The sequence below is a fragment of the Lepisma saccharinum genome, chromosome 28 (genome assembly GCF_977018435.1).
Source record: "Lepisma saccharinum chromosome 28, izLepSacc3.1, whole genome shotgun sequence".
NCBI lineage: Eukaryota > Metazoa > Arthropoda > Insecta > Zygentoma > Lepismatidae > Lepisma > Lepisma saccharinum.
This window is the reverse complement of record NC_139256.1, coordinates 6519589-6543736: the sequence shown is the minus strand read 5'-3', so window position 1 is coordinate 6543736 and position 24148 is coordinate 6519589. Positions and strand designations below refer to the sequence as shown.

The following is a 24148-nucleotide window of genomic DNA, read 5'->3' as shown; positions in this document are numbered from 1 at the left end:
TTTAGCATTTGTGAGTTAACTTAAACTTGGACAGTTATATTACATATCTGTGAAGTTGTATATTATTTTGACAATTTACGAATAAAATATAACTGGCTGAAATTGTTCACATAATTTTGAAACATGCTGTATATGCAATATCAAATTAAATTCTCTATGAACAAGTACCAACTCTGATAACATTTATACACATTTATTTAACGTCCTTGACTGAAGAATGCAGTGTAGAAGAACAAGAACAATATTTACTGAATTAAAGCGTTCCAAGGCATCTGTGTCACACCAGCAGTATCGATGTGATCGAAGCATGTGTGGTTCATTTCTAATAGCTTCAAGTTCTTTGAAGCTGTAAAGATGGAAAGAAAAGCATTTTTAAGGATTAAAATAAATACTGTACGTAAAAATAATTTTCTAGAATAATTTCCTAACTTGAGTTGAAATGCTTTAACTTTGAATTAGTTACTTCTCTTTAAATGGAAAAAAAATATCTTGAAGTTAGTGGTGACTAGAATTTTTTGGTTAATTTAAAATAATATTTTCCACACAAGTAATGTAGTTGTGTTCAATGAATCTGGGTTGAAGTCCAAATTTTGTCTATCATCCTCCACATGAAGTTCTCAAAGCTTAGGGTTACCAGACGTCCAGTTTTTCCCGGACATGTCATACATTTTAGCCTTATGTCCGACGTCTGGGAGGAATTTGAAAAAATGTCATGAATGTCCTACATTTTGAGCGTCACATAATATTAATTAGGACAATACGTGTTCCAATTGAACAAGAAGAGATCATGCAAGTTACAAGTCCATAGACTGTGCTCCCAAACTCAATAGTGGAAGTTATTTTGATTCAATCATTGCCGAAAAAGAGAATAAAAGTTTATGCTAGAAGAACAATGGAAGCAATTAATGAACCAAGTTTTGAGGCCACATATTGATGATGTAACTGTTCAATGCATGGGGGCAATTTCTTGCCTTAGGGTTGATACTGATGGAACAAGATGTTTCCCATTGTTATTCATTATTTGGAGGGCCTCCCCGATGGCGCAGTGGTAGTGTCATTGCCTTGTAATCAAGGGGTCCCGGGTTCGATACCCGGTGGAGGCACATAGTGGTTCGGATTCCACTTTAAACTGTAGGTCCAGTCCCGATTAGCCTTACTGTGCACAAAGTGGACTTAAAACTTCAACTCAAACCAAACTCAACTCATTATTTGGATTGTAAAGCAGGGGTATAGAGAACAAAGTTATTTAGGGTGTCTACCAGTCAAGAAAGTAATGAAAGTCAAGAAAAAGTAAAGAAATCAACAAGTAGGTCAAGAAGTAAATAGTCCAGAAATTTTACTTGTGGTCAAGAATTTTTGCTATCACAATGACTGACTAGTTGATTTAGTTTATTATACTTAACTTTTCTGCCTCTTTGGCTAATTGCGAAGATGAGGATGAATGGTGATAAGATAAGATGGATGAAGGGACAATCACAAACATATAGGGACGATAACACGAGCCCCACATAAGATTATACTGGCTGTGAGTCCAGATGCCAAAACCTCGCCAGTCTGCCAAATGCAGTCTAGTATTTATTAATAGATAAAATAGGTCTAAAACTCTTATACAGCTTCAGTTTTCATTTTAACTGGCCTTTTGGTGTTTTTTCATTAAATAGATGTTTATTTTCTTAATTGCTAATTTCCAACTTCACCTAAGTAGGGGTCGAATAAATAAAGGTTAATAAAAACAAAAAAAGTGAAGAAAAAGGCCTGAAAAACTCAAGAATTTTTGTTATTCAACTAAAAGTTACGCAAGATGAAACTTGTGGAACCATTTCATTTACGGTAATTTCTGAATATTTGTTTGCCATTACACGACATACTGCAAATGTTGAGAGTCTGCTTTCATTACAATTACTCTCTAACGTGTTTTATAGAAATATGTATTATTGATTGCGAATGTTTTGTGTCCTACATTTTGACTCAATGTCCTACATTTTAGGACATTATGTCCTATGTTTATAGCGATCTGGTAACCTTATGAAAGCTGGAGAATAATATAAGGATGTGCCAAGAGACGATCATTACTTGTGTGATAAATATTATTTTGAAATCTGAATGGAAAGGTATTCATACTTCAGGTTTGTGCGACTTACTCACTTCTATATATATTCTTTCGTATTTCTAAAAATTAAAAATTATTTATTACTTACGTAAAATGAGTATCAATTTTGTACACCGACAACGTTTCGTGAACCACTGTTTCCTTATTCAGGTCCTATAATTCAGCTATCCGAAAATCGCCATTGCCTTTACCAATTCCTCTTCCTGACGACAGTATGAATTGACGAGGCTATGGAAATTTTCGGATAGCTGAAATATAGGACCTGAATAAGGGAACAATGGTTCACGAAACGTTGTTGGTGTACAAAATTGATACTCATTTTAGGTAAGTAATAAGCAATTTTGTATTTTTAATTTTTAGAAATATGAAAGAATATATAATGAAAAGGTAGCATCAATTAAATTATTATTATTGTCACTTCATGTGTACAGGAGATCCTTTCTCATGTCATGCTGCAGTCTATTTTTCACAGAAAATTCCAACATATAATTGTTCTCTGAAACAATATATTTGGTGAGAGAGAAATTAGCCAATGTAAGCAAAAGTGATTTCATATCAACAGATTATAGGAACAAAACATGGATTGTAATGATGTGAAAAAGCAGGAAATTTACCAATTCCAATACACCCAGCATCGAATGACATGGGTACCTGGAGGAAACCCTGCGGGGTACAGGTGGTCAGGGGCGTGATGCTGATCACATCACCCCCACTCACGACCGGATCAAGAAAGTGTGGGACGTTACCACCACACCCCCTATACACCTTCATGGTGTGGTGCTAAGCACAGGGGAGCACTTTACTTTTTTTTTTTTTAATATACCAAACAATAATTTTTGCACTGATCAATGCTGATATGTAACTAATTACAGTATACATGGTTATATAACAGGAAAATTCTGTTCGTGTATTGTAAATATTCTTAGATTTTTTGCACTATATTGTAATTGTACTACAGAAACAGTTTTCATATATTTATGGAATGTATAAATGCTGGAAAATGTAAAATCTATGAACGTAAAATCAGGGTTCCACTGTATATGCTGAATAGTAAAGTGTTTCTTTGTGTAATAATTTCATTTTGCCCAAAACATTGAAAAATTACAAAACAGGAAAAAACAGTAAGAAAGGAGCAGTAACATATGTATTCCGTACTATTTCCGAGGCATAAGCCCCTCTTCTCCTGGTTCTACAACCGGCACGAAAGACACGTGGTACAGGTGAGGAGGCACTTGGGGCTTGAATCTCTCCATGGTGTCCTTCATGCTGATCAGGAAGTGGTCTTTCTGGTACGTGGTCATTTTTATTCCTTCCACTTCGCCACCATCCAGGACCCCGATGAAGATGCAGCCACCGACACCGGAATTCAGGAAACCGCAAATGTTTCTGCAACGAGACGATTTCAACCTCAGAAAGTTCTAGGGAGTCTTCAAATTACGGAAAGTAACACAATTGAACTACTTTCCAATGCTCTTATTGAGAAAATTTATTCTAAATATCCCTTGGTAGACATCTTCATGAATTCTTCATTTTTGGTAACTAAGATTGCATAAGTGGCCTCCAATTCCCTTCTTTTACTCGGCCCTCTGGATTATTTTCCTTTTTTAATCCTTTCAAATCTCTTCTTCCACACCTTTCCCTGGGTGTCTAGCGAGCAGATTATAATAGCGTCGGAATTATGAAAGGGGGGCTTTCACATAGCATTTATATTTTTAGTCCATAGGTTCTTACAGAAAGTGAATAAATAACTGGTAAAAAGCATTACTCCCGTGCGGAGTTGCTGGTCTCCTAACGGGCGCCTCCCTAGGTGACAGATAAGAGAATGCTCACCAGATACGGTGGGTACCTGGGAATAAAATACCCGGGGTGGACCAAAACCAGACACTGCTGCCTTGCAGTGAATGGATTTGGCTCTCCAAAGGCTAGAGGAAGAAAACCTCGATAACAAACTACCTAGTCCTCCAGGTTGGAGTTGAGCATGGGACTAACGACCCTATCCAATAAAACAAACATTGTTACGGAACTCGGAAACAATGACAACCGGATGGATTTTATGGAAAGATACAGACATGGTAAAGGACTACGTAAACGGAAGAATGATATCTACATGGCCAGTGGAACGTTAGAACATTATGTAAACCAGGTGCACTGTGAAACCTAAAGGAGGAAATGGAGAAATACAGAATAAAAGTAGCGGCATTGCAGGAGATAAAGTGGCAAGGAAATGGAATGTTATCTACTGGGGATTATACATTAATGTATAGTGGAAGCAGTGAAAGTACAAGAGGTGGCACAGGATTCCTACTAAACAATAAATATAAAACCGTAGTAAAGAACATCACGCCAATAAATGAGAGGCTATGTACGTTCAGAATGAAAGCCAGGTTCTTCAACATTACCTTAGTATGTGTATATGCCCCAACGGAAGAGGCAGAAGAAGATGAAAAGGATGGATTCTACCAGCAGTTGGATCAGGTAATCGATCGTATACCAAAACATGACATTAAAATAATAATGGGAGATTTTAATGCCAAGGTTGGACGTGAAGAAGCATTCCAAGACAATATAAGAAAGGAAAGTTTGCATGAATTTTCAAATGATAACCGTCTGAGACTGATAGATCTGGCTATGTGTAACTTAATGGTAATTAGAAGCACCTGGCATCAAAGGAAGAATGTGAGGAAAATGACATGGTGCTCACCCGATGGTGTAACACAAAACCAAATTGACCATGTGCTGATAGACAGAAGGAATGCCTCTGACATACTACAAGTAAATAGCTGTCGAGGAGCAGACAGTGATTCGGACCATTATTTAGTCTGCATTAAATACAGACAGTGAATAGCCACATATAGGGATGGAAGAAAAGGGAAGGTGACCTCAAGGTATGAATGATGAGAAGTTAAAAATAGATGAAGCAATTGTCAACCAATTTCGTTTAATGGTAGGCAACCAACTTGAGCAAAGAAGTCAAAGGTAGGAAAGCGAAAGCATCGAAGAGAAATGGAGTATAATAAAGGGGATACTGGGAGAGAAGACGAAGATCCGAAGTGGTGAATGGTTTGATGAGGAGTGTAGAACAGCAATAAATTAAAGAAATGATGCACGAAAGAGAATGCTTACTAGAAAACCAGGTATAACACAGAACAATATAGACTAAAAAGAAAGGAAGCAGACAGAGTGTGCAGGAGAAAGAAACGGTACTTTGAGAAAGAGTGGATTGAGGAACTTGAAGAATATAAGGAAAGGCTTCCAACCGAAGACAGCTTTCTGTAAAGACCAAGTAGGAAACCTAATACGAAGAAAAAATGAGATGTTAGAGAGATGGGCAGAATTCTTTAGTAAACTATTTAATGTGGAAGATGGGTCCCAAGATCTAGAATTGAGTGATGGAGAGGAGTACCCAGAAGAGGACTACAATGACGAAACCGGAGCATCTCCAACACTAGAAGAAGTGAGAACAGATATTAAGTCTCTTAAGAATAACAAAGCCCTAGGGATTGATAATATCACTGCTGAAATGGTTAAGAATGGAGGAAATCAACTAATAAAGTATATACACAAATTGTTATCTGATATATGGGAACATGAACAGATGCCTGATCAATGGAGTATGGCAATAATCTGTCCTATACATAAAAAGAACGATAAAAACTACTGAGAGAACTATAGAGGTATAACTCTACTGAGCGTAATATACGAAGTGCTTGCAAAGATCCTAGCAGCAAGATTGTCACTACTCACTCAAGGAATAATAGGGGATTATCAGTGTGGTTTTAGACCAAACAGATCCACTACGGATCAAATCTTCATGGTTAGGCAGATAATGGACAAATGTTATGAATATAACATTAATATTCATCAGTTATTTATAGACTTTAAGCAGGCATATGACAGTATCATGCGAGGAAAATTGTATGAGGCAATGAAGGAGCTAGGGATCCCAAGCAAGCTAATAAGATTAACCAGAATGACACCAAGGGGTACTAAATGCAAGGTGAAGATTGAAGGAGAGCTCACAAGGGAATTTGCAGTGAACCAAGGTTTGAGACAAGGAGGTGTGCTGTCTACGATATTGTTCAATATAGCTTTAGAAAAGATGATGAGAAGAGTGGTACAAGGGGGTAACACAGGAGGGAGACTCTTCAACAGAGTGAGCCAAAATCTAGCATATGCTGATGACATTGATATGATGGCACGAAGATTGCAAGAACTGAAGGAAGGACTGGAAAGACTGGAGAACGCAGCTAGTGAGATGGAGCTCCAAATAAATCAAACCAAGACTAAATACATGTTCTCAGCGTGAAATATGGAATTCAGAGAAGGCCAACATATACAACTTAATGGAGGCACTTATGAAAAATGCAAAAGTTTTAAATATCTTGGAACATTAGTTACCATGGATAATAATATTAAGGAGGAAACAAAATCAAGAATTGCAGCTGGTAATTGAAGTTATTTCTCACTGTTAAAGTTTTCAAATCTCGCAGCCTGAGTAGAAATTTGAAAATCAAAGTACATGAAGCCAGTGGTGACATATGGAGCAGAGTCATGGACTTTGGTGCAAGCAGATGAAGAACTTTTGCGAAGATGGGAAAGAAGGATACTGAGAAAAATATATGGGCCAGTAAATGAGACTGGACAGTGGCGAATAAGAAGAAACGATGTAATTAGAGCACTCTATAAAAACCAGACATAGTTTCCGATATAAGAAGCATGAGACTGATGTGGCTGGGACATGTGGAAAGAATGCCTGAAGACAGAGTGGTTAAGAAGGTCTATAAAGGGACACCAGGAGGGAGAAGATTAAGAGGAAGGCCAAGGAAAAGATGGTTGGAGGATGTTGAGGAGGACCTTAGGAGGATGGGAGTAAGATGGTGGAGAAGTCGAGCAGAAGATAGAAGAGAATGGGCTATCATTGTGAGAGGCGCCAAGGCCCTTTAGGGGCTGTAGCAGCCAAGGAGTAAGTAAGTCAAAAGCAGTAGTATTGCTCAGGGAGTTTAATTCAGCAAATCATAACATTACCTTGGAGGATTACATGCATTCATTATTATGGCTTACACCATTGGCACTTCCTTTACCATGGAGTTAGCAAAAATGTCTCTTGTGGGCCTACCCTCGACTTAACGATATTCCGTTCTTTCTTTGTGTTTCCTTACGCCTTTACATCCTTTCTTTTGTGCATCAATTTTCTACACAGAAATATCTACATAATCAAAGCTCTTCTAAAGGGGACTTTGGGACAGCAACAGGGCTTGGCTTACACCAAATGCTACATTCTTTTTATCAGTCTAGCCACCATAAGTGGACTAAACTGGAGGAAAGTTCCTCCTCGTCGTAAAGGTGGGAAATAACTGTTTTTTGTTAAGCCCAACTGGCTTTTTTTTGATAGTCGGGGTGGAAGTCCATGGACGTTCAACCCGTAGCACTGGAATTTTCCACAGCCACAGTCTTTTGAAAGACAGCTCCCCCAACTGGGAAGCTAAGAACAGGGGAATCTAACATCCAGTAAAAGCACAAGCACATATTCTTACAAGCAATAACATATAAACATACACACATGGAAACATATTAATTAATCCTACACCTTGTAGCTGGCCAGCAATTAATTAATACAATGACAATTACAAAATATACTGCAAATTAATGGTCGTAAATTCAAACAGTAGTTGTTGGTCACCAATAGCAAATTTCTTTTAATGTTTGGTACAGTGGGATCCATGAGTATTATCGTGCAAATTGTCCATGACTATTTTCCATTAATTTTTGCTTACATCCTATGTGTTTTTAAGCGATGGATTTTTATGTATGTTGGTGCAGAAGTTGTAAACAGCTTGTTTTGAGTTTTCTTTTAATTCTTGAAGTTCTTATTGGGTCAAATAAATTGCACGAACATGGTGATGGACGATTTGCACGGCAATACTCATGGATCCCACTGTAGAAGGGATGGAAAAATACAGGGTTCCCAGTAGCAACGGCACCTGAATATTTTCAATTGCTACCTGAAATTTCAAATGCAGTGCTAAAAATATATATTTTTTAATATTTTAAGTTTGCTTATGGAAATTTTCACCACCTTTTTTTAAAATAATGAGTACAATATGTGTTTTTAAATATTTGCATGTTTTATGCATCACGTGCATCATTAAATCAGAATAATAAACACCATTATAAATGTTTTACTGTTACTAGCCAAATTTTAAAATTGCTGCAATATGGTAGAGTCAGCCATACATTAGAATGTATTGCAGAGTTATTCAAGCTGTTACTAGTTGAGCCTTCTTTAGAAAGGCCACTCCAAAGTAAGAATTAATTACTTTTAATCGAATCTTGTATTAATTAATAAATTAAATGTTTTAAGATGGTATTTCAAAATGTGTAGCATTATCTGTTGTATTCATGCCTTTTTAGACCACATTTGCCCCCCCCCCCCAAAAAAAAGGCTGGCTCCTGAGAAAAAGGATCTGGCACCTGAATTAGTTTTAGTTTTTTCTACCCTTGTTCTGTATGCCTGCCTGTGAAACCAAGGCCGTGAACGGTTCCGATTGTTTTATGATTTCTCCTAGCACAAAGACTAATTATCGTAGAATTTTGGAAATCATTGTCACACGAAATTTGAACCATCCTTAAAGTTATGAGCTCTGTTTGGACTCATAAAAAAGATATTTATGTTGAAAAAAACAACTTGAAAATTACCTTACGCACTTCTCATGGACAAGATATTCTCAGTCGACAAGCGACAGTAAATATCGTAGAAGCGTGGAAATGAATGTAGAAGTAAATCGTAACCTTAGTAGAATGCATTTAGGGACTTTATTTTAATGCTAAGGGAACCAAACCTAACCTGCCTAACTTAACCACGATAGCATATATTGACAAAATATTAAGTGATCGCTAAAACTCCGCAGTATGTGTTAACAGATATAAATTGAAATCGAACCATGTAAAAATTGCATTCTTAGCATGATGAAATTGCAATAAAACAAAAGAAACTTGGGCCCCAAGGTCTCCAAAACATCCATATGAGATATTACAGCAAGAATCTTGTACAGCTACTCCCTCCTTGATCACTCATATGATTTGAATCACATCCCGAACACAATGAATCTTCCAAAAGTGTATGTTTAATACATAGGGTGAATCATAAGTCTGTGAAACATTTCAGAAATTTACTAGACAAACAATAGAACTGACAGCGGTAATTCTGATGCCGATATAACAACAAACTCTCCAATTTTTTTGTACATACCTTGCAAATGCTCTGGGTGTTCACGTTTGCTGGTGTGGCAGATATCTAACAGATAGTGAATTTTGTCCCACATGCATGTTAGCATATCGTGGTCCATCAGTGACGCAGCCTCATACACGGGCCACAATCTCAGGAAAAGTTGTTACACTTCCCCTAGGATACTCGGAACCTGCACACGTACAATAGCCAGAACCTAAAGTTCACACAGCCACAGTACGGGACGGTGACTGTAGTCTACTTAGATTAATTGTGATGAAGGCATCTTCCTTTTCTGATGTTATCAATTTAGACTTGTAAATACATAAATATAAATAAAATATATCTATTTATGTAGAACGAAGATTGTAAGTTCAAATTGCAGTACAGCGAAAGTTAGCAAATGATTTTTTTTTATCAGCATTGTGAACATTCCATAGACACAGTAACAATTTCTTACTCTTTGTACCGCAACCTGCCATTTCCCGCTTTATCACATGATTTAGCGATGTTTTGAATACGGTGATGCTCAGCTTCTTATAGATTGATTTATTTGCTTTATTTTACTTCGCTTTTTGTGCCACTTTTGGCTAATTTGTGAAGATGGGGATGAGTGATGATATGATGAAATTGATGAATGAACACTCACAAACATCCCTGCTGGGATTCAAACCCGGGACTCCTGGTGTCGCAGCACGATGTGCTAACCACTCCACCAGCTTCTTATAGTATGCACAATTGCTAGTAGGTGGTTTCCTGGTGCCTGATTTTCAGAGCTGGCACCTAGCTCTGAAGAAGATTTTTCGAGTACTGACTATTCTAATTTTATCTCATCGACAAAAAAAGGCTTACTTTGTACTAAAATACTTGCCTTGAAATAGCATTTCTTGTTTTTCTTGTCTTATCTTGTGGATCAATACACCATGGTGGAATTTCTTCCATTGCTATATTCCTATGGCCTTTAAATTCATGATATCTATCTTCCTCATAAGGAAGAGTGATGCCCCTTACGTAGAACTTCTGAGTTTTAGCTTCAGATCCACAATTCTTTTTTTCTATCATGGTAGATACCTACTTAAAATAAATAACAATAAAAAATTTAGAATTGCATATTGATTACTAATTATTATTGTTTTAAATAAATAGTTTGTCTGTCTATAAATTTCCACAACAGACGCGTATACTATTTTGAAGTAAACACTAATCAGCCACATAGGTATGTATCGGTATGTATGTATGTACTCTTGTTGGTTGGCTGTAACAAATAGACTGCTGTGTGTAGCACCGCAGTAAATAAATCTGCTAGTGGTGTAAAGATATATAAATGATGAATTTTAATTAGTTCTTTATTGACTTTTTTTCTGCGTGAAAAGTACAACTTCCTCTTAATGGAGGGTGGGAAAACAGGTATGTGTGTGTGTGTGTGTGTGTTTTTGTTTGTTTGTTTGTATTGTGTTATAGTTGTGATGTGTTTGTGTGTGTCTTGTGTAGTAGTTATGCTGTCTAATATGTTTGTGTTTGTCTTGTGTAGTAGTTCCTCCATTCATATTGGGGGTTAATAAGGATATTAAATTAGGCACCTGGAATGTTCTGAGCCTTTACCGGCCTGGGGCATTTCAGTGTACAGTTAATGAGATAGTTAAGTATAAATTAGATGTAGTAGCTGTCCAGGAAGTTAGGTGGCCAGGAGAAGGGAATTGTAAAACTAAAAATTATACTTTTTTTCTATGGTGGTACTGAAAATCATAATTTTGGAACAGGCTTTTTCATAAATAATAGAATTATCTCGGCTCTTAAAACAGTAGAATTTATTAATGATAGGATATCATATGCAGTTTTACAGGGTAGGTGGTGTAAAATTATTTTAATAAACATACATGCACCAACGGAAGATAAAGATGACAATACTAAAGATGATTTTTATACAGAGTTAGAACAGGTCTTTGATAAATTTTCTCAGTATGATATGAAAATTCTGTTAGGTGACTATAATGCAGAGATTGGCAAAGAAGAGGCATTTAAACCCACGATTGGTAAAGAAAGTCTTCATGAATTAAGTAATGATAATGGTATAAGATTGATTACTTTTGCAACCTCAAAGAATTTAATTGTGAAAAGTACCACTTTTAAACATAAAGATATCCATAAATATACCTGGTCTTCTCCAGATGGTAAAACTTATAATCAGATAGATCATATTCTCATTGATAAGAGAAGGCATACTAGTACACGTTCGTACACATAGAGGTGCTGACTGTGCCAGTGACCATTATTTAGTAATTGCTAAATTAAGAGAAAGACTCTCAGTGATAAATCATAAGCAACAAAATCTAAAAGTTCTAAAATTTGATACAGGAAAGTTTACTGATGAAAGAATTAAGAAAGATTACCAAATTAAACTGTCAAATAGATTTGATGTTTTGCAGGATTTAAATGATGATGAAAATATAAATGAAACAGACGTAAATAAGAATTGGGAGCACATACGTAACGCAATAGAATCAGCAGCTAAAGAAAGTATAGGATACCATAAACCACGAAAAAGTAAGCCATGGTTTGATAATGAATGTCATAATCTAATAGAAATAAGAAATCAGGCTAGACTTAGGTGGTTAAATAACTCGGATGATACAAATCTAAGCAATTATAATAGAATAAAGCGAGAAGTTAACCGCACATTTAGAAGTAAAAAAAGAGATTACTTGAAAAGCAAAATTAACGAAATTGAAACAAACAGCAAAAATAAAAATATCAGAGATTTATATAAAGGTGTAAATGAATTTAGAAAGGGATGGCAACCTAAAGTAAACTTGATAAAAGATAAAGACGGTGATTTTCTAGCTGACCCAAGCGATATTCTAAATAGATGGAAGAACTACTTTAATGACCTTCTAAATGTCCATGTAGGAGATAAATCAGAAGTAAATGAAGTACACACAGCAGAACCTTTAGTTCCAGAACCTAACTTGACTGAAGTTAAAGATGCTATTAAAAGGCTAAAGAATAACAAAGCACCTGGCATTGATTTAATACCAGCTGAGTTAATTAAATATGGTGGAAATTCATTAATATGTCAAATTCATAAATTAATTTGTTTAATATGGAATAAAGAAGAAATCCCTCAACAGTGGAAAGAATCCATAATTGTTCCTGTGTTTAAAAAAGGTGACAAAATGAACTGCAGTAATTATCGTGGAATTTATCTACTCTCAACAACATACAAAATATTGTCTAACATTCTTTTAACAAGACTAACCCCATATGCTACTGAAATTATAGGTGATTATCAATGTGGATTTAAACGTAACAGATCAACTACAGATCAAATTTTTCACATCAGACAGACACTTGAAAAAAAGTGGGAATATAATCAAAATGTCCATCAGCTATTCATTGATTTCAAAAAAGCATATGATTCGGTCAAAAGAGATAAATTATATAATATATTAGTAGAGTTTGTAATACCTAAGAAGCTTGTTAGTATGATAAAAATAGGCACCAGTGAAACAGAAAGTAAAATTCGTGTGGGTAATAATATGTCTGACAAATTTACAATTCATGATGGGTTAAAACAAGGAGATGCATTATCTCCATTGCTCTTTAATTTTGCCTTAGAATATGCTGTTAGGAAGGTAAAAGAAACTAAAGAAGGACTAAAATTAAATGGTGTGACTCAGTTGTTAGCATATGCACATGATTTAGACTTATTAGGGGATGATATAAATACAATTAAGAATAATGCTAAAATATTTTTCAAAACTGCTAAAGAAATAGGTTTGGAAGTTAACAAAGAGAAAACTAAATATATGCTTACAGGCCAAAGCCAAGTGTTAGGTAATAATCAAAATCTAATTATTGATAACAACTCGTTTGAACCAGTTTCCAAATTCAAATACTTAGGAGTAATATTAACAAATGAAAATTATATTAAAGAGGAAATAAAAAGTAGGCTTAATTCAGGAAATGCATGTTACTTCTCTCTTCATAAACTTTTGTCTTCTCGTTTAATATCTAAGAAACTAAAAGTTAAAATATACAAAACAGTAATCTTGCCTGTAGTATTATATGGGTGTGAAACTTGGTCCCTTACATTGAAAGAGGAACATAAATTGAGAGTATTTGAAAATAAGATCCTTAGGAAAATCTTTGGACCTAAAAGGGATGAGGAGACAGGTGTGTGTAGGAGGTTACATAATTTAGAACTACATAATTTGTATTCATGTCCAGATATTATTAGAATAATTAAATCCAGAAGACTTAGGTGGGCAGGCCATGTGGCACGAATGGGAGAGGAGAGAGGAGTTTACAGGATTCTTGTTGGGAAACCAGATGGTAAGAGACCTGTAGGAAGGCCAAGACGAAGATGGAGGGACAACGTTGAGATGGACCTAAAGGAAATCGGTAGGGATGGAAAAGAGTATATAGATCTTGCTCAAGATAGGGACAGATGGAAGGCCTGTGTTGCTGCAGCCATGAACCTTCGGGTTTAAGAAGGCTAGATAGTTAGTTAGTTAGTTATTGATTACTTTAATAAATAATAACAACATGTAACTTTGTGTGTAATATACGAGGGGCGTACTATAATGATTTACACTTTATTTTTTTTCAGGTCCCATGGTCCACCATTCGAGAAATGAGGACTGACATATGAAGCTACGAGTCTAGTCTACCGATTGCAGGCAGCAGTGTCCAAAAAGGATTCCCGGTGTTCACACAGCAGCATGTTCCTTACATCATTGTCATTGGACTATTGGACAACATAGAAATCAATTATAATGGTCAGCGTTGGACAAGTTGGTTTCTATGGAGAGAGAGTGTGACCACAGCAGAGATTTACAGACGATTGGCAGCAGTGTGTGGTGAACATGCACCTTCACAGAAAACCGTTTACAATTGGGTGGAAGGCTGAAAGACAGGATGCACGTCAACAGAAAAAGAGACAAGTTGTGTACGGAAAGTGACTGTGACAACACCAAGAAACATTACACGGGTTGACCAAGTCATTCTTGAGAACAGGTGCATCACTTTTTCTGAAATGGAGGTAACCACGGGCCTGTCCAGAAACACCCTGCAGCGAATCGTGCACGATCATCTTAATATGGGGAAAGTGTTTGCCAGATGGGTTCAGAAAAAACGACCAGGAAAATGGGGAAAAGGAGTGCTCCTGCAACACAACAACGCACGCTCCCACACTAGTCGGGAATCAACCACGGCCATTGCTGAAATGGGGTTTGAGGTCCTGCCACACCCTGCGTACTCTCATCTGTAAATCTCTGCTGTTGTCACACCCTCTCTCCATAGAAACCAACTTGTCCAACGCTGACCATTATAGTCGCTTTCCATGTTGTCCAATAGTCCGCTGACAATGATGTGCGGAACGTGCTGCTGTGTGAACACCGGGAATCCGTTTTGGGCACTGCCGTCTGCAATCGGTAGACTAGACTCGTAGCTTCATATGCCAGTCCTCACTTCTCGGATGGTGGACCATGGGACCTGAAAAAAATAAATTGTAAATCATTATAGTACGTCTCTCGTATTTTATATCAATTGGAAGAAGAAAACTGGGATTTTTTTTTAGCATGAAATGAAAGGACAAACAATATTCATCTTGTATTTGTACTTTTCTTATTCTACATTGTTTTCTTCTCATTTTTAGCTAGTTGTAATGATGAGAACAAGTGATGGATGACATGATGAAATTGACGAAGGGTCACCAACAAAGAACAACTCATTTCTGATGTTGACGATATCGTCGATGAACTCTCTTGCTTTAGAGTATATTTGACAATATGTGGTGTATCCAGGGTTCCCATGCAAACTCCAAATCAATTTTCCCTGAGATTTCCCTGAGTTTTCTAGAATCCTCATATTTTTTCCAGAGTATTGAATGCACAGTAAAACACTACTATAATCTTACAATGACCTCCTCCATTTCCCCTCATAGCCATACCATCCTCACCTTCTTTATTACTGTTGTTTTCTGATGCAAATAACAAAATTAGTTCAATAATAAAATAAAATTACACTTCTTTGAATGCAATTAAGAACAAAGATGTCCAGTTTTCTAGAACTTTAAACAACTCTGAAACAATTTCTAACATATTTGATAAAAAACACTGAAATATTTTCACACGTTTCATAGATGTTTATAAATGGATACAATATCAATTAATCTGTAATGCGTACAATGATAGTTAAGACAAACAAATTATTGGAATTTTTAAAACATAAAAAAATGAAGTGACAATTATTAGTACCCATTTAAAAAGGAATAATAAGTTATTAATCCACCGGGGAATAAAACTAGTGTGAAAAGTAGACTTACTTTTCCTGAGCCTTTAAATACCAACTATACAAATATCCTGCAAGAAAAACATGCTTTAGAATTGGTAATCTTATGAGTGACAGTGATAATGACAGGAACAAAACAAGCCTAATCTAAGATGAAGAAGTGATGAATGCTAGTACGTAATGGTAAGTTAGTGACAGTTGCAAGTGCAAGTGTGATGGGGGGGATAAGTATACACCATTCGACTGGCCTTCACCTCATGATATTCAATTTCTGGCATATCTGTTGAGAAAACTATTTCACTACATGATATTAATGTAGATCTGCTGGTCCTACACGTAATTCCATTTTACACATATGTGAGCTTTTGAGGCATGTAAAAATTCACATGTCATGTCATGACTATAACAATAGTTGAACATGATCAAAAACTTAAAATATGAACAAGTATTTATGGACAGTACATAATTCATATATGGCACTAGTAAGTAAATATTTAAAATTCTGTTCTAAATGCAGTATATACACAATCAACAATTTTGTACACAAAAGATGGCAGAAAATAAATATTTCCGTAAACAGGACACTCCATTTTTTTACTATTTGTAAAAAAAAGGAAGAAAAACTTACACCTGCTCCCTAATAAGGGAAATCAGATGAACACTGGTTAACTTTTCCACATCTTGAAATATATTTTACGTCATGTAAAAGATCAAAATCGGCTAATTAAATTTTAAAAAGCTCAAAACTTATGAGGGTATACATTTGGTCACCAGCCCTGGAATCACATTTAAAAACAAGAAACAGACAAACAAATAGATATGAGTTCCTTGCTGAAAGAGAAATGCTACAACAGCTTGAATTATCAACAGACAGGAGCATATTATAATCCCTCAGTTTTGCTTCATTGGGAACCATTAATCAATTACAAAATTTTCCCTGAGATTTGTATTTTTTTCAAATTCCCTGAGATTTCCAGGTTTTCCAGGTGTGTGGGAACCCTGTGTATCCAATGCTCACTTGCTTCATCCCACTAACAACGTTCGGTGCCTTGTGACTCGAAAATGCCCGATGCCAGTTGAATAAAATGCAACCGATTGCCGATTTGCTGTTTCCAAGCTGCCAGCTGGAAATGGAACCAGTGTAATAGTATATACTTTGAAAAGATGTGTAATTTTAGAAGTTACCTTGAATTCTAACAATTTATTCATACTTAATTTATTCATTTTTAAAAAATGCAAATCAAGTTACGATAATGTGTGTACATATTGTACTGACTTTTACACTTAAATAAAAGCAGCCTAGGGCCATATAGATATTTCTAAGGGTTGAAACATGGGGGTGGATGATAGCCTACCCCCAATTGGGAGACAAGAGCAGCCTAAGGGTGTGAAGCTGTGGTACACTTTTTCGTGGTCCAAAACAAGGACACGCCCATGAAGAAATGACAAAGCTACCTCCTTTCCCTCAGACACATTGTAATAACAGTACCACATGATTGCTTCTTTCCATAGCAATTGACTTTTTCAGCCTCATTCCACCCTGTGAGCATGGACCTCCTATTTTTCTTCTTTGGATGTGAAGACCTTGTCGCCAACCATGGCCATGCAGTCTAAAGTGTAAGTTTTTGGGCTCCGACTACAGGATGAACACAGGTTTCAATCTCCTGGGGGAAGCGTAACAACTTTTCGGCAACACTTTACTATACCGGAGACGGATTTCTTCAAATTTGCAGGAGAAAGTACTTACGCAAATCATTTTCTGTAGCGTTGTTGATGTTCGGAAATGTAGTTTTGATCTATTTTAATGCGAATGCATGTGGTTTTCTACGAAAATCTATTTGCGATGCGCTATTGCTGCTGCCGCCACGATGTTGTCCGTATATGCTAAATTGAACGAAAGGAGTGCTAATGGAACCTAACCTAACATGCCTAACCTAACCTAGTAGGCATACCTCGTCCCCGTGATGGTTCGTGGGGCTATCGTGAATTTTTGGGCTAACGTCAATGATTTTTGGGGCTACCCGTGGATGGTTTGTGGGAAATAAGGAACAACAGTAAGTACTCGTTAATGTAAGAAATAGACATTATTTTCATTATAAATTCATTATTTCACCTAAAGAAATGTTCCGCAATGCAGAAGAGTACGTTAGCAATGTAAAAAATTGCAAAATAAATCATTGATAGGTGTCTCTGGTATAGTAAAGTAGTACCAACTTTTCTCCTGAGATTTTGGCCTGTGATCACCCACCATCGTGAGGACATTGGGGAGCTACGAACGGGTAGAGTAAGCCACTCATAGAAAATCTACAATAATGACTGAGGGTTCCCTTCGGCAGGTGGGAGTGAGGCATCATAAATAAATAAATTTATTTTGAATTAGAATACTTGGAAATGATTTTAAATATGAAAATTATTAGAAAGTGCGGAGGCCCTGGCCTTCACGGGCTGTTGCGCCACGGGTTATTATTATTGGATGTGAAGACCTTAATAATACTCCTCTATTCCGTAGACACAAAAAATCCACGGATGTCACACTTTCAATTTGGCATTACAAAAGCAGTAACTCTACCAGGCAGTAATATTTGCAACCAATTATCTATTACACTTAATAACAAGCTGATATAGTTTCAGGCCTTATAAAACCTGTCGTTGGAGTATATGTTGCGATTTTGACAAAACACGAAAAGAGAATTACGTAATACTTTACTATAGGGGTGACGGATTTCTTACTTTATACAGGAGAAAGTACTTACGCAAATCATTTTCTGTAGCGTTGTGGAAGTTCATGAATGCAGTTTTGATCCTTTTTAATGCGAATACATGTTGTTTTCTGCGAAAATCTCTGTCCGACATGCTGTTGCTGCTGTCGCCATTTGCTTTCTGCACGAGAGCACAATGTTCCGTGTGTTAGATGACGTAAACCCCATAGTCAATGTTTCAAACTCGCCGTGTTTTCACTATAACATGACGTGTCGAGTATTTTTAATTTTTTAAAAAAAATTTAAACTATGCTTGCCTAACCTAACCTTACGGAAAATGGTTTGTGGGGCTAACGTGAATGGTTTGTGGGGCTAACGTCAATGGTTTGTGGGGCTAACGTCAATGGTTTGTGAGCCTAACATTAATGGTTTGAGAGGTATTAGCATAATTTCAAATCCAGGCACGAAAGTAGATATTTTCCGGTGAACAAGGTTGCAACACTGCATAAATCGACAAAACACTCGCACAATGCGCGATGAACCAGTATGCTATTGACATAATGTGTGCTACAGAATCGAAATAACGAGTAACAATAAGTACTCATAAATGTAAGAAATAAACATTATTTTCTTTAGAAATTCATTATTTCACCTAAAGAAATGTTCTGCATTCCAGAATAGTACGTTAGCAATGTAAAAAAGTGCGAAATAAATGATTTATAGGTGTCACCCCTATAGTAAAGTAGTACAGAGAATTATATTTGGAAAATATGCAGACATAGCAATACCACACCAGTATGCCTTTCTTTCCGTCCATACAGTATCGTTCAATGACAAATAATACAGTGTGATGATTTTTCAAACTAAAACAAATGTCCCAAGGAAGAGACTCATTTCATTGGAGACTTTTCATATTCTTATTGTAAAGGATATACGACCACTGAAGTTAGAATTTTCATAACATGCGTCAAAAATTGTATAATTTTATACTAGTATTTAATGTATGGTGTAAAATATGTGGGGAGTGGCTATAAAAACATTTTTTTGAAATATTTGGTCCAGGACAGCACATAGAGTGAATACTATGAGCCAATTATTTTCAGATAAAAAAACTGCATACATATTAATATTCATAACTATTATTATTATTTTTATGCAGATGACATTTCAAAATGTGTATTAAAATTGAATAATTATACTTTTAAGTCTCTGGAGCAAATTTGAGGTCCCTTCCATTATACTAACTCACGTAAGTTTTTATACTTTTTTTTTTTTACTGTAAAAGAATTAGTTTGTAATCAAGGGGTTGCACATGCGGTGGAGGCACATGACACAGTGGTTTGGACCCCATTTTAAACTGTAGGTTCAGTCCCTTTCTGTGCGTAAAGTGGACTTGGTAACAGTTCGTTATATCGGAGACACATTTCTTCATTTTTACAGAAGAAACTACTTACGGAAATGAGTTTCTCTAAGGTTTCCAACGTTCGTCGGGAAATCATGTATTTTTCAAGAGAAATATCTCACCGACGCTGCTTTCGCTACGTTAACCGGATGGTGCATACATTTGATGACGTAACCCCCCCCATCAGTGTTTCCAACCCCCCTTTTTTTAACTATGCTTGCCTAACCTAACCTTATCGGAAATGGTTCGTGGGGGTATCCGTCAGCTACCCGTGCATAATCTACAATTTGCACACGTGACGAACACGATAGTAGGTATTTTTCGGTGAAGAAGGTTGCAAACACTGCATACGTACAACGCTATTCAACCTCTGTGTGTTCCGGAAGCGAAAAAAGGAATAACAGAAACTACTACACAATTGGTAAGTACGAACCATGCAAAACACAAAATATCCAATTTGGTAACAGTTTCATAGATCGGAGACACATTAAAATCGGATATTTAATGTGTCTCCGATCTATGAAACTGTTACCAAATCGGATAGTTTGTGTTTTGCATGGTTCATACTTACCAATTGTGTATTGCGGACATAGTTCAAGGTGCCATTATGCTTTTTACACGAAAAAAACCCACAATTTTTCACAGAGAGAGTAATTTTTTTGACTCCTTTTTTCGCTTCCATAACACAGAATATGGCGGGCAAATCTTGACTACCATAGTGGGCATGCAGTGTTTCCATTCACGGATAGCCCCACGAACCATTTCCGATAAGGTTAGGTTAGGTTTGGTTACGTTAGGCAAGCATAGTAAAAAAAAAGGGGGGGGTTCGAAACACTGACAGCGGCTTGTCATCAAATGTATGCAGCATCCGGTTGTCGTAGGGCAAGCAAATGAAAGCAATGGCAATTGTGCGTCGGTGAGATATTTCTCTTGAAAAATACATACATGATTTCCCGGTTATATATATTCCACGATGAAAGAAAATACCTCGACGAACGTTGTAAACCTTGGAGAAACTGGTAACACTTTACTATACCGGAGACGGATTTCTTCAAATTTACAGGAGAAAGTACTTACGCAAATCATTTTCTGTAGCGTTGTTGATGTTCGGGAATGTAGTTTTGATGCATTTTAATGCGAATGCATGTGGTTTTCTACGAAAATCTATTTCCGACGCGCTATTGCTGCTGCCGCCATTTGCTTTCTGCACGAGAGCACAATACGCACTATTGCTGCTGCTACAACATAATGTGTCGAGGATGCGTCGTGGGAATTTGTAATTCCGATGTTGTCCGTATATGCTAAATTGAACGAAAGGAGTGCTAATGGAACCTAACCTAACAGGCCTAACCTAACCTAATAGGCATAACTCATCCCCGTGATGGTTCGTGGGTCTATCGTATGTAAGAAATAGACATTATTTAAAGAAATGTTCTGCAACGCAGAATAGTATGTAATCAGTGTAAAAAATTGTGAAATAAATCATTGATAGGTGTCTCCGGTATAGTAAAGTAGTACCGAGAAACTCATTTCCGTAATTAGTTTCTTGTGTAAAATTGAAGAAATGTCTCTCCGATGTATGAAACTGTTACCGAGAATTGAAAGAACGCATTCCACCATTCTCAGAGGTGGAGTGCTCATCGTAAGCTGCTACGAAACAAGAGGTCCCAAGTTCAAACCCCATCATCCATTTCATCATTCATCCTCACTGTCGCGATTTATCGAAGTAGTAGAAAAGTAACGTAAAATAATAAAGAATCCACACAATTATTTGTTTGCTACCAGTAGTCACAATGAAAAGCAAACAGGGCTAGAGTCTAGTTTACGTCCTTCTTGCCCACTCCTTCTTATCCATTTACGTCTTTCTTGCCCGTTTACAAAACCATGCTAGTAGACAGCCGGCGCTCCGGCATCCGTAGAGTAAGTAAGTTTGGTAACACTTTACTATACCGGAGACGGATTTCTTCAAATTTAAAGAAAGTACTTACGCAAATCATTTTCTGTAGTGTTGTTGATATTCGGGAATGTAGTTTTGATGCATTTTAATGCGAATGCATGTGGTTTTCTACGAAAATCTATTTCCGATGCGCTATTGCTGCTGCCACCATGATGTTGTCCGTATATGCTAAATTGAACGAAAGGAGTGCTAATGGAACCTAACCTAGTACGCATACCTCGTCCCCGTGATGGTTCGTGGGGCTATCGTGAATTTTTGGGCTAACGTCAATGGTTTTTGGGGCTACCCGTGGATGGTTTGTGGGAAATAAGGAACAACAGTAAGTACTCGTTAATGTAAGAAATAGACATTATTTTCGTTATAAATTCATTATTTGACCTAAAGAAATGTTCCGCAATGCAGAAGAGTACGTTAGCAATGTAAAAAATTGCGAAATAAATCATTGATAAGTATCTCCGGTATAGTAAAGTAGTACCGTAAGTTTATCTTTTTACATTTTCTGTCACAAACCATTCACGGGAACGAGGCATGCCTACGAGGTTAGGTTAGGTTCCATTAGCACGCATTTCACCCCTAAATATGTGCTTCGTCATCGAAAAATGTCCTCAGTACGTTCAATCACGCATATCCGGACAACATCGGTTTTTCTCGATTTTCTCCTCCAGGAAATTTTTCCTCGCCTTGGGATTTACTTTGTTGAATTCCTTATAAAATAACCTTTCCAACGATATATGACACGTATTCCTTAGGAAAAGGACGTAAACTAGACTCTTACCGCAAATAGATTAAAATTAATGAATTATTCATAACCGACTGTTACTGCTGCTGTTATACTAAACCATGTCATACCATTTTATGCTTTATTACAAATTTGACACCGGACCTTTCACCGTGATTTCATTTCACCATGTTTCGAAAAAAAAATGTGATAAAAATGCCAGTGTTGCCACAACTACAAACAGAAATTTCCACATTAACAGTCAATAATTTCCTTTTTCATACAAATTTTATCTCCGTCTCAGAAAAATTGAATCCGCGAGCACAAAATTTGTAAACTAGTATTATTATTAATAATAATTATCTTTATTAAAGCAGAGCTAGATGCGTGTTTCGACTAGGGATGGCCAAATCCGGAATTTTTAAAATCCGGAATCCGGATTTCGAATTCGATCCATCTTGGCTCACGCTTATTTTAAATGTTTAAATAGCACTAAGTCTACTGAATATGTTTGCAGCTAATCCCAAACCATAGGCGTGCGCAGACCCTCTGATTAGGGGGGGGGGCAAAAGCCTTGATAAAATAAAGTTCAGTCGCGAAAGAAAAACCTCATTTTATTTCACTGTTTTAGTTTCATTGCATTGATGGGTATGTGTGTGTGTGTGTGTGTGTGTGTGTGTGTATATATTATATAATGCAGCAACATAGAGGCACCTTAACGAATAAATAAATAAATTGTCTCTGAAATGTACTGCGCTCCTTTTCCTCCAAACAATTGTGTTCATGCATTTAAGACAAAGCTGTTTAGCAGCTAGAGTCTGATGTATATCAACGGCAAAGATAATAGCATAGATAATTGTAGGCAAATTGCCCATCACTATTTTCATTTCTCTTTGATTCCACATCCTGTGTTGTTCTAAGGATTGAATTTCTGTTTATACAAAGCAGATGTTGTTCTCTTCTTATTGACGTTTTTACTTGAATTCATGATCATCATCACATTTGCCTACTATTTCTTTTGCCGTTTTTTTTTCTAGTAGTTATAAATTCTATTTCTGGTAATTTACAATACATTACAGAAAACAATAAAACTGCGAGCGAAGCGAGCATGAAATTTTTTAGATCCAAATTTTTACAAACTAAAAACAATATTAATTGATTTAATATGGCACAAGAAATTTCATGGGACGCCAAGGCATTCTCTTTACAATTTTGTTTAATTGAAATCGTTCGGCGCTAGTGTTGCCCACGGGACGAGACGGGACAGGCTTTTAAAAATTCGAGACGAGACGAGATTGACCATGTGCCATAAGACAAACGAATATTTTCGAGACGAGACAGCATTTCCAAGAGACTCCACGAGACGAGACAGGCCAAAGTCTCGTCTCGTGGGAAACACTATTCGGCGCCCAGGGCGAACGCCCGCCGTCCCCTAGTTACGGCTCTGACTTGACAAGACTGTAAGAAAAGCAGATACTGCGAGCGAAGGGAGCACGAAAATTTTATTATATGTATTTTTATTTGTATAAAATTTGATATCGAGGGGGGCAATTGCCCCTTTGTGCCCCCTTGCAGGTGCTCTTGGCCGACTGGAAGAAATAATGCAAGAAAGCCGTGAAAACTAATTTCATCTTGACTATCCTTGTCCTGCTACTCTTAGATTCTACTAGTCTTGCTTTCTTTTACCTCAATGTTTGCCCCCCTAGAATTGATTTCTGTCCAAGGTTGGGAAAGGGGCAATGCCAA

At 36.7% G+C, this 24148-nt stretch overlaps 1 protein-coding gene across 2 annotated transcripts in view; it reads right to left on the bottom strand.

The window, feature by feature from the left end:
- The window catches only part of LOC145980665 (schlafen-like protein 2), a 32138-nt gene extending 9531 nt beyond the window's left edge, over positions 1-22607 (bottom strand). Inside the window, exons 1-4 of one of the 2 annotated variants that reach the window (XM_083113719.1) lie at positions 22534-22607; positions 10207-10409; positions 3266-3496; positions 250-346 (exon numbers count right to left, since the gene is read on the bottom strand). In XM_083113719.1, the coding sequence (XP_082969845.1) occupies positions 250-346; positions 3266-3496; positions 10207-10397 (519 nt within the window). In that variant the 5' untranslated portion in view covers positions 10398-10409; positions 22534-22607. The remainder of the gene's footprint in view (positions 1-249; positions 347-3265; positions 3497-10206; positions 10410-22533) is intronic. The other variant, XM_083113718.1, reaches the window with a different exon arrangement.
- Positions 22608-24148: the final 1541 nt, after the last annotated feature.